The 11,278-nt window shown below is 37.6% G+C and overlaps 2 protein-coding genes across 9 annotated transcripts; both read right to left on the reverse strand.

The window, feature by feature from the left end:
* Window positions 1-275: 275 nt before the first annotated feature.
* On the reverse strand, window positions 276-2,450 carry LOC131301367 (F-box/FBD/LRR-repeat protein At1g13570-like). Its single transcript, XM_058327608.1, has 5 exons — window positions 2,385-2,450; window positions 1,692-1,826; window positions 991-1,258; window positions 746-901; window positions 276-670 (listed from the first exon to the last, which is right to left on the reverse strand). Exons 2-5 carry the CDS (start codon window positions 1,817-1,819, stop codon window positions 368-370), a joined length of 855 nt encoding a protein of 284 aa, XP_058183591.1. The 5' UTR covers window positions 1,820-1,826; window positions 2,385-2,450; the 3' UTR covers window positions 276-367.
* A 1,218-nt stretch (window positions 2,451-3,668) lies between these two features.
* LOC131301366 (F-box/FBD/LRR-repeat protein At1g13570-like) lies at window positions 3,669-9,203 on the reverse strand. Of its 8 annotated transcripts, none has more exons than XM_058327607.1 (5): window positions 7,700-7,861; window positions 5,262-5,396; window positions 4,562-4,793; window positions 4,306-4,464; window positions 3,669-4,223 (listed from the first exon to the last, which is right to left on the reverse strand). In XM_058327607.1, exons 2-5 carry the CDS (start codon window positions 5,387-5,389, stop codon window positions 3,930-3,932), a joined length of 813 nt encoding a protein of 270 aa, XP_058183590.1. In that variant the 5' UTR covers window positions 5,390-5,396; window positions 7,700-7,861; the 3' UTR covers window positions 3,669-3,929. The 8 variants fall into 8 exon arrangements, with proteins under 8 accessions (XP_058183590.1, XP_058183586.1, XP_058183587.1 ...); XM_058327603.1 differs by adding an exon at window positions 6,223-6,371 and having other exon boundaries at window positions 4,562-5,396; window positions 7,700-7,832; XM_058327604.1 differs by lacking the exon at window positions 7,700-7,861 and adding an exon at window positions 9,052-9,203 and having other exon boundaries at window positions 4,562-5,396.
* Between the last annotated feature and the right edge of the window lie 2,075 nt (window positions 9,204-11,278).

Genomic DNA, 11,278 nt, shown 5'->3' on the forward strand with positions numbered 1-11,278 from the left:
GTTACGAATTGTACTACTGAAAAGTTATGAATTCTAGAACAAAAGTTACGAAATTCTCTAAAATGTTATGAATGAACCACAAAATAGGTGCATATGGTACACCCTTTTAAGGGGTGTGTATTGTGGACTTTCCCCATAGCATAAACACATGTTCAAACTTTACAGTTCCCATTAATACCTGTTTCTCATGGCATTTAGCAACACCGCACACACCAATGTAAAAGGATACATAAATGTAATAAATAAAAGCTTGTCAGTTACTATTTTAGACGCTAGTGCGGTCTACAAAATTTTCCAGGGCCAGACACCAGAAGAAGAGGAGGACAAGTGTGAAAAAGGCAAAACATCTTTGTCAACGACATCGCTTTCAAGTATGCAAGTATATAACTGACGCTTTAGGTGACAACCGAGGAAACTGTGACAGCTCTTTTGAAATCTTGAATCTTTCATTCACATCGAGTTGCAAACTTAGCTCAACGAACAATGTTTCAAGCTTTGGTGAACAGCCTAGAAAAAGCTTGATGAGAAGTAGCTGAGGCTTCAAACCCCCGAGGTAGTCTATATTCACCGAAAGAAGTTTGGTGAGCGTCTGTTCACTTTGAAACATGCAGGTTGGTGCTTCCAAATAATTTACGACCTGCTCTTCATAAGTGTTTGTAATTGGGCAGAACTGTGGAGGTGAAAAAATCCGATTAGTCCAACAATATTAGTTATGGCGTACTACCTTTTCGATTTCTATTCATACCTCTATCTTAAGTTTCATCAAGTTGGGGCAGCTTTGGATCAAAAGAAGAGTGCATGAAAAAATATCCAAGTCGCTGAACACCATAGTATATAATGAGAGCGAGTTCACACAGGTAGATATTGTTGGAAGCCTGCATGGACCACCTACAGCCAAAAGCTTTTGCAAGTAGCATAATAGATTAAAAAAACAAAATTGCCAAAAATACATTATAGATGAACCAGATCAAGTATCAAACAATGTCTCACCTCAAGAAAAAAGCTATCCAAATAAAGATCTGAAACTCTAGGCAAGTCAGCAAGAAACTCAACCAAACTAGGTGTTTTACCCCTAAGACTTGCCATTTTCTTAAACATCGCGATGATGCAGACCCTCAGTTCGGCAGTGGTCACAAAAGAGAGCGAGTCTGTCTCACTATTGCAGATGATAACCAACACTCTGAGGTTTGGAGCATTGACATTCAAATGGCCTATACCACTGCAAACCGTTATACTCAATTTCTGAAGCAGCCCGGCCCTGGATAATAGGGTTCTAAGCATGTTGTTTCCAAATGCGACACTTATAAAGTGAAGTTCAACGACATTCTGAAAGCCACTCAATACACGTGGTAGTTTCACTATATATGCAGTTGATAAGCTTCAATCGAGTCAACTCTCGACAAGAATAGATGCAAGAATGCATCTCGTAAGGGGTATTGATTGAATTGTCAAGCGTAAAGTCCTTTATACCATTCCTTGACAGGAAGAGTATCCAATGATCAATATCAGAGCGGCCATTATACGGTAGTACTGGAAGGCAGAGAACAAATTTTTGAATAGGGCCATTGCGAAGCAAGAGAATTTTCTCAACAGCTTTTGCTAGTTCAAGTTGGACAATTGGTTGGATCCTGACGGTTTCTTGGAAAAACTGATCATCAAGCACGAGTTGCGAAATCGTAGTCCAAATATACCTCCACTTAGATGACAAAATACTAGTTCTGGCTGCATCTCGTACGGGCATCCGCTCAAGGATACTTTCTACTATGTTTCTTGGTAGGTCGCTGATGATATCTTTTCTTTCGAAACGGGGACTAGTCATTGTTGACCTGAACATTTAATCGAAGGGAAAATTAATTTCGCAGAAAAAGCCTTAACCCAAACTCTCTGTTTGCAGATTGCCACATGAATCCCCTGTTGTCAATCTAGAATCACTTCTAACCATATGTTACTGAAAAACGACACTTGCAAAGAGTTCCTTCCAAAATACAATGATAATGAAATATTTGCGTACCGAATTTTAAAGGCCCATTCATAACAACCAATGGACCAAACAAAATCGGAAATTTTTGCGTTTTTGTTCCTACCTAATGAAACTTTTCAAAGTTAAAGTCCAATTTTTTTATTTTTTATTTTTTAACTTTACTAGTTACCCTCGCCGGAAAGATTTGCTTTCATTAAGCTTGTAAAAAAAAAAACCCCCTTAATCTAATGAAATTTCGGATAAAATAATTGGGTACAAAAAACTAGACGGTATGAATTCAAGGACAAATTTAATCACGAAATTATATATAGTATACCTACAAAAGAAGAAAAGTAATCAAATCCCAAAAAGAAAATAACAATTTAGAATTGTGAATTGAATATTGATTGTAAAGAAAACGAACCAGCAAAGTTCGCATGAAAGCCCTTCAACCAAGTTTCGCTGTAGTATTTGCCTTCTGCTTCCACGATCATTACCCCCTCCGTCTCTTTTTAAATGTCCTACTCCGCAACTCCAACTTATTAAAAAAGACATCATCATTATACCTTTCACATCAACTTTTTCCTCTACTTTCCTTACTTACCCATTATTATTACACTTTTACTTACTTACTTTTCAAAATAGAATCTACTTTTAGGGACAAAATAGACAATGCACCAACTTTTACCTACTAACTTTACAAAATGGACATTTATTAAGGGACAGCCCAAAATGGAATACTGGACTCTAAATAAATAAGGGACGGAGGGAGTATTTTTTTCTAACATGAATTTTCTTTTAAAAGGGATACTTAAGTATCCGTGGGTCTCTTCGCCTTCTTATTTCCTTAGTAACTTGTTCTGCTGCCTTGGGAAGGACAGCATGCGTGTTCGGCCGTCTTTGCTCAGCAATAGATGACTAAGATTTCATCTCGGCTTAACAGATCTGAGCCGTCGGCTGAGACGAAATCTAAGCCATCCATTGCTAATTGCTAAGCACGGAAGGCCCAGATGTGCCCAACGCTCAGGCATGCTCCCCTATTGTTGTTATACAATACTGTGTAGTGAAAATTATTGGGTGGTGGGAACTCTACTAGGTGCATAAAACACGAGAAATTTTGTGGGGAGGTGTTGGTGTACCAGTGAAATTGGGAAATTTTTAAAAAAGCTACTTTTCAAAAAAAACACAAGGACTTTAAATATTGACAAAAACACACATGAACTTATCATTCTGTTAACAAATAGGCCTCCACCACTAAGTGCATAAACCTCCACCACATGGCCTGGAAACCATCCCTCCAAATGACCAAATGAGCATACCGAGATGGGCATAAACGGGCCGCACAAAGCGGGCAACAACACACTTGGGGCAACCTTTCGGGAACGTGATCGGAGTCCTCTATTGAAATCAATCCCCAGCAATCTCCACCAGACCAGGTCAGAAACCAGTACGCATTTTAGGGGTTGATTGCATCATCAACCCAGTTTTCATTCCTGGGAGTCATGATATAATGAACGGACAAATACGTTACGATTTTTTGATCGGCTAAATAATTTTTGATCGGCAAATATGTTGCAACTTTCCTCCTGGTTTTGGAAGAACCGGTGAATATATGAAGAACAATGTATATATTTTCAATCACCACACAGCTTACAACTATTTACTTCACAAAGGTTTTCTTGAAATACAACGCCATTTACGCATCAGATTCGAACCATAATTCACAAGAGCATAAATAGATATTAAAACTTTACAGTTCCCTTTAAAACCTGTTCCTCATGGCATTTCACAATCCAATCTGCTGCACCAATGTTAAATGATGTATTAATGTAATTAACATGCTTGCAATGAGGCTTCAGTTATTTCAGAAGCTAGTGCTCCTGAATGATCTACATAATTTTGTAGGACCACACTAGAGAAGAAAAGGAGAACGGTCAAAAAGGCAAAACATCTGTGTCAACATTGCTCTCTAGTATATAACTGCTGCTTTAGGTGACAATCGACGAAATTGTGACAACTCTTTCGAAATCTTAAATCCTTCGCTTTCATTCAGTCGCGAACTTAGACCAACGAACAATGTTTCCAGCTTTGGTGAACACGCTAGGAGAAGCTTGATGAGAAGTAGCTGAGGCTTCAAACCCTTGAGGCAATTTATTTTCACGGAAATAAGTTTGGCAAGGGTCTGTTCACTTTGATCCATGCAGGCTGGTGCTTCCAAATAATTTACAACCAGCTCTTCAAAAGTGTTCGTAGTTGGGCAGAACTGTGGAGGTGAAAAAATACGATTAGTCTAACAACAATTGTTATGCTGCGCAACATACAAGTTTTTTCATGTCCACCCATACCCTAATGTTAAGTTCCATCAAGTTGGGGCAACTTTGGATCAAAAGAAGAGTGCATGAAATAACAACTACGTCGCTGAATGTCATAGTATAGAATGAGAGTGACTGCAAAAGAGTAAATCTTGTTGGAAGACTGCGTAGACCACCATCTGCAGTCAAAAGCTTTCGAGACAAATAGCAGAATAGGTTAAGTACAAAATTGCCAAAGTACATGTTTTTATATAGATGAAACAGATCAAATATCAAATATATGTATCACCTGAAGAAAAAAGCTATCCAAATGAAGAATTGAAACTCTAGGCAAGTCAACAAGAAAATCAAGCGAACTTGGTGTTTTGCTCCTCAATAAACTTTCCATTTTCATACCCAGTGAAATGGAGCACCACCACAGTTTGGGGGTATCCACAAAAGAGAGAGATTCTATACCATTATTCCGGTTGAGAACTAACAACTCGAGGTTCCGAGCATGGATATTCAAATGGCCAATACCACTGCAACCATATATAATCAACATCTCAAGAAGCCCGGACCTGGATAATAGGGTTCTAAGCATGTTTTTTCCAAATGCGACACTTTTAAAGTGAAGTTCAACGACATTCTGAAAGCCACTCAATTCACGTGGTGGTTTCACTATGCAGTTGATAAGCTTCAATCGAGTCAACTCTCGACAAGAATAGATGCAAGAATGCATCTCATAAGGGGTATTGGTTGAATTGTCAAGTGTAAAGTCCTTGATACCATTCCTTGAGAGGAAGAGTATCCAATGATCAATATCAGAGCGGCCATTAAACGATATCACTGGAAGGCAGAGAACAAATTTTTGAATAGGGCCATTGTGAAGCAAGAGAATTTTCTCAACAGCTTTTGCTAGTTCAAGTTGGACTATTGGTTTGATCCTGAGGGTTTCTTCGAAAAACTGATTATCAAGCACAAGTTGTGAAATCGTAGTCCAAAAATACCTCCACTTAGATGACAAAATACTAGTTCTGGCTGCATCTCTTACGGGCATCCGCTGAAGGATACTTTCTATGATATTTCTTGGTAGGTCACTGATGATATCTTTTCCTTCGAAATGGGAACTAGTCATTGTTTACCTGAACATTCAAATGGAGGAAAAATTAATTTAATTGCCGCATATTTAAATAGCTAGAGAGCATTTATTCACAACTTAAACTCATAAAAGCCTTGCCCCAATACTTTGGGGTTTGCGAATAGAATCCCATGTTGTCAATCTAGAATCAATTCAAGCAACATGTGAACGTTTTTTTTTCCTGATTTTGTCTACATACGAGAATTTTGAACTTTCAAGCACTCAATATTACCCTCCTTATCTCAAGAGGGCTTACTAAAATGTCTGTCTTGAAGAGTTCCATTGGATGATTTAGTGGTGGCATGGTCCAGTGGAAAAGACGCTCAATCGTAGGAGGCTCAGACCAAAATGAAGAAACACATAACTTACACTGTCCTATATCGAGTATCATGAACCCGACTTCGCACAAGTAAAGCTTAGGAAGAAGATAGCTTCAAGTATGGTTGAGTGGATGTCACAAGCAGGCTAAAACATGTTTTGTAGGTCATCTTATGCAAGATATATGCAGAAAAACCGTTTGTCGCATGCATTTGAAAAGGTGCGGTTAAAAATGTCACGTGCGTGGTGCTATAAGTCTTCCATTTTCAGACTTCAAACATGATATTGCAATGACATAGAAAAAGTAACAGAAATTGAAGTAAAAGAGGGGAATCAGAGTATTGCGATGGAGGCAAAAAAGACCACTAACCATTGGAGGATGAAGGCATGCGGATCAGAGGCTCCCCATGCCACTAAACTACTCAAACAAGAAAACGAAAACGACTTACTTCTACGCTAAATTTTCACATGTGAAACTTAGAAATAGCTAGTTGATTCACCATCATACGTACCCTCAGGATTGTAGTACCGTAGTTTTGAAGAGAACATTGGAATATATTCCTGTGGGTCAATTTTTCAACCATTTTTCCATTTTTTTATGCAAGCAGCATTCTGTTATACAGAAGCTTGAAAATATGTAGAAGCTATAATGATATTATCCCTGGCAAAACAAGACATAGGCAAAGAATATACACTTATTAGCTATGGAGCACGGGTACCGGTACGCGGTACGGGTATGGTACGGGTACGGGTACGGGAAACGGCAAAATCCCAAAAAAGTAGGGTACGGGTACGGCGAATAGATATATAATTTTTTTTTATTTTTTATTGCTTTAAATGAAATATAAACCCATTTTACCAACAAAAAGTAACATAGATAAAAGTTCGAAGTTCATACATCAAGTTCAACGTGCTTAGATCAAAGCTAGACGAGTTCCTTGTTCCTTACATACCAACAGTACTTACAAACATTGACTCAGTGTAAACGTGTATGTGTATATAAAAGAGAGAGAACTTACGTCTTCTGTTCCGATTTGGAGCCCTAGACCGCTGCCTCTCTCAGTGACTCAGTAAACGTGTATGTGTATATAAAAGACAAAAAAATTACACAATAAGCCCATATTTTATAATTATTTACAAAAAAATTCCTGAAATTTTGAAAAAAAAATCATTTTGGGCTAAAACGTACCCATGCCGTACCCATCCCGTGCCCTTGCCGTACCCATCCCGTGCCCAAAATTATCAAAAGTACCCGATCAAATTTTGCCCATATCGGCGCCGTACCCGTACCCGTACCCGGTACGGGTACGGGTACGGGTACGGCGACATTTCTGAAGTACCCGTGCTTCATAGCTTATTAGGATTATACAAGAGCAAGCTCAGCTTAGTTTTAAGGCTTGATTGGATGATGTATATGATGGGTATATTACACAATATACACGGATTGGGAGATGCTGCCAAGCAGAGGTGCTTGGCAGCGGTGCCGAGCGCATCTCGGCCGTCCAAAAGTGTTTTGGATGGCCCGGATGTAAAGGTACCGAACGGATTTAAAAAAAAAGAAAAAGAAAAGGAAAAAGATGTTTCGATTCGGGCCGTTGATTCCGAGATGAACGGCCGGATTGGCCGCTCGGCACCCGCTCGGCAGGGGTGCCGCTCGGCAGGGTCCCCGGGTCCCACAATACACCCGGATGAGGCTTGATGGGAATGATTTTGCACCGTTTGACATCCCTTTTTTCCCCTGTATTAACTAATCCCCTGCTTCACTAATACACCGAAAACAGCCATAAATTATTGCTACCCTCCCAGGTAGCAATAACTAATCCGGGTGTCTACGCCTGGTTTTTGACCAAAACACCCCTCCTCATCCCCCTCCCCAACGGCTCTCTCTCTCTCTCTCTGCTAATAGAGAACGAAGAAGAACAGATCACCACCACCACCACAAAAACAAACACACAAAATATGTATCCATATGTAGAGAGAGAAACGTACCAGTTCAATTAGAGGTGAGTTCTGTACAGATCGTAAAGAGAGATGATCGGAGGGAGTGACGATCGATGGGTGTAGCAGCTGCTGCTTCTTCTTCTGGTTCTGTCCGTCTCTCTCCCTCTATATATAAAATCTCTCGATATAAAATAAGGGAAAGTGGGAGACGGTGTAAAAAGTAAAAAAGGGGAGGTAAAAATACTTATGTGCATCAGTGCATGTGTGAGTGGTTATGCTCATGCTCAAGAGACTGAAAAAGAGAAGAAGGGAGAATATGCCAAATTAAAACGGACACATAATTAAATCGTAAAAAATAATTAAAAAACACTTTAAAATAAGTTTTAAAATTTTAAAATTATTACGATAATTAAATTATTAATAAACTAAATTATTATTACTTTATTATGACAAAGTAATTAATTTTTATTGAATTTTGCAATTAAATATTTAATTTAATAAATTTTGTATTTTAATACTGCAAAAGGGCAAAAGAGTATTGTTTTTTCTCCCTCCATAAATGTCACATTAACGTGGACCCTCCCTTCTTAACAAATACCGCTTATTATCTTATTCCCTTCATAAATAATATACATCTAAAACTCATACTGCATCCAACCAAGCCCTAGGTATTTCACCACCGCGGGTCATCTTAGACCCGATTCACGCGGAAAAAACCAACATTGTGATATTTCACTCAAAGAAATCAGTAGAACAAAGCCGGCCAGTTCAATAACAACTGGGAGTTTGCAAATTTCGACCAGCTTAACTTACATGTAATAATACAAGAAAGATGAATCCTGTTATTTTTCCAATCAAGGTCAATGATTTCCATTCAACAAAAGCCTAGCCCACAGACACTTACATAGAATTCCATCGAAATACGAAGAAGTAAAATCATGGACCAAATTTCAAACAGTTCCATTGAAACCAAACAAAATTGAAAATTTGCATTCTTGCTTATGAACGTTTTTCAAAGTTCAAGTCCACATTTTTGTTTTCCACTTTACCAGTCCCCAAGTCAAAATGATCCCTTTTTTTTTAATAACTAAACATGTAAAAATGTATATAAACGCGAGCAAAATAAATAAAAACTATCCCAAACAAAACATACCCCAATGAAATTCCGCAACAACTATTACCTAAACTGAACATTAGGTCAAAAAAAATTTTTTTTTTTGCGTGGCGTGAATTTAAGGACAAATTTAACCATGAAATAAGAGTAAACAATCCGTGCCAACACGTACAAACGCGAATACCAATTTAAATGGTGAATTGAACCTGTTAGTTTAATAGGATCAATAAGACAAATTTTTTTAAGTGCAATGAAAACGAACCAGCAAACATAGCAAAGTTCGTACGTACGCAAGCCCTTAAAGCAGGTTCCGCAGTCGTATTGCCTTCTGCTTCCACGATCGTTCGTTATTTATTTTCACGTGATTTTGCTTCTCAAAGATTGGGTTTTGCTGGTTCGTTTTGGATTTTGAAATATGTTTGAATAAAGAGATGGATAGAGAATATGTATGAAACCGTGTGCAAAGTTTTTAGACCCCAAACGATCAAGCTTATAACTTGTACTGTATATAACTCTATAGCTTTTTGGAATTTTTGGCCCTTTTTCTTTTGTTTGTTCTTAATGCCTTATTCAACATACTTAATTTTTTATGAATTATAGATTCGTCCCAAGTAGAATAATCGAAAAAATAAAAAAATTACGATTTCTTTTCAAATATTTATGAAAATAACCACGAAAAAAGACCAATTATTCTTAGTACTATTTAGAGTTACTTTTGTCCGATTGCAGAGGGGACAAGACACATTGTGATGACTTCCCAAACTACCTAGTTTCCAAAAAAAAAAAAATGCCAATTTGGCTTTTTGTTCGTCTTTATTCAAATTTTTTTTCTCGTTTGCTTATTTTTTGTCAAACTATTTTGGAGTATTGATTTTTCTCGATAGAAAATTGGACTTTTTGGTCTTTTCTTGGATTTTCCAAAATAAAAAAGGGGTTAAAAGTCATAATTTTATACTCTTTCGATTCCTCTCGTGGAGAACCAATAATTTACAAAAATTTGGAACAAAACTAACAAACGTGAAATAAGTTTGAATAAGGAAAAAAAATTCGAGTAACCTTTTTCAGGAGACTAGTTTTAAAGTTTTTCACAAAATGGGGTCCCATGAACATGCATGAATGTTTGTGTAAAATTCCGATTGTAAATGCCTAAATACTTGACTTCGTAGTATCTATTGATGCGATTAACCCATGAAATCAGTGATAAGATTGTAGTCAACTTCGCATTGAAATTAATTATGATAAATTTTCCATATTTTCCTGGTATCGGATTCGAATAGAAATAAGTGAACCGGATATAATTTCCTGAAAGACGTGCGTGTGCGTGGCTACCCCATGCTTCACGTGTCGTAACAAGGGAAAAGGATTTACACTTGTCAAAAAGGTGTAAAGGAAGAATAACACCCTCAGGCCTCAGTTAATTCATCTTTCACCATTTTCTAGCAGCACAAGGAAATAAAAATGTTTTCTTCTTTTTGGGTGCATCGCTGACATCAACAACTTGTAGTGGCCTCAGTTAATTCATCTTTCACCATTTTCTAGCAGCACAAGGAAATAAAAATGTTTCCTTCTTTTTGGGTGCATCGCTGACATCAACAACTTGTAGTGGAGCAATTATTTGTCCAGGGAAAACTATTAAAGTACATAAAGTTTCTTGTGGAGTATACCCTCAGGCATCCACACCTCTCTCTCTATTCTCTCCTCTAAGTTAAAGTAGCAAGTCAAATCCCAAAAATATCCCTTCATCAGTCTCGCTTGTAACTCTTTACTTTAACCAGATTTTTACAAATGCTACGGTGCCTCATGCAAAGTCCAGAGCAACTGTTCATTTGCTACTTAATATTTTACTAGTTTTTATTTCACTGTTCATGTTTATTTTAATGTTTACAATTATTTTAATATTTTCATTAGACTGTGCACATTAGTTTTAATATTAAAAAATATGGTAGAGAGTGAGTAGAAAGTGGGAGTAAAGAATCTGATACTGTATAATTGTGAAAAACTGAATAGCTAAAGTAGAAAAGTGGTTTTTGAGGATTAATTTGATCCAAAATGAGCTGAGGCTGATGCGGATGCTCTTAGTAGGTAAATTTGGAATTAAAGAAAGAAATGAAAGGAAACGAAAGGAAAAGAAAAAGAAAAAGAAAGGAAATGAAAAGGAAAAGGAAAAGGAAAAGAAAAAGAAAGGAAACGGAAAGGAAAAGGAAAAGGAAAAATTAGAGCGAAAGAGAGCACGGGAAAGAAGAAAAAGAAAGGAAACGGAAAGTGAAAGGAAAAGGAAAAGGAAAAATTAGAGAGAAAGAGAGCACGGGGAAGAAGAAAGAGAAAGGAAACGGAAAGGAAAGGAAAAGGAAAAGGAAAAGGAAAAATAGAGAGAAGAGAGCGCGGGAAAGAAGAAAAGGGAAAGGAAAAATTAGAGAGAGAGAGAGAGAGCACGGGAAAGAAGAAAGAAGAAACGGGTAGCAACCCGTGCCGCGAGCCGATTCTCCTCCCACCTGCGCACCGTCCAGAAAATC

This window comes from Rhododendron vialii, chromosome 9a, assembly GCF_030253575.1.
Source record: "Rhododendron vialii isolate Sample 1 chromosome 9a, ASM3025357v1".
Classification (NCBI taxonomy): domain Eukaryota; kingdom Viridiplantae; phylum Streptophyta; class Magnoliopsida; order Ericales; family Ericaceae; genus Rhododendron; species Rhododendron vialii.

Bases quoted from the DNA above. Each gene is read 5' to 3' on its own strand.
- LOC131301366 (XM_058327604.1), bottom strand. From the start codon at position 5,389: ATGACTAGTTCCCATTTCGAAGGAAAAGATATCATCAGTGACCTACCA. The intron at 4,465-4,561 runs GTGATACATATA...TTGTCTCGAAAG, and splicing joins TGGATAGCTTTTTTCTTCAG to CTTTTGACTGCAGATGGTGG. The intron at 4,224-4,305 runs GTATGGGTGGAC...TCACCTCCACAG, and splicing joins TGATGGAACTTAACATTAGG to TTCTGCCCAACTACGAACAC.
- LOC131301367 (XM_058327608.1), bottom strand. From the start codon at position 1,819: ATGACTAGTCCCCGTTTCGAAAGAAAAGATATCATCAGCGACCTACCA. The intron at 1,259-1,691 runs GTATATTTGGAC...CCTATTATCCAG, and splicing joins ATTTTGTCATCTAAGTGGAG to GGCCGGGCTGCTTCAGAAAT. The intron at 902-990 runs GTGAGACATTGT...TACTTGCAAAAG, and splicing joins TGGATAGCTTTTTTCTTGAG to CTTTTGGCTGTAGGTGGTCC.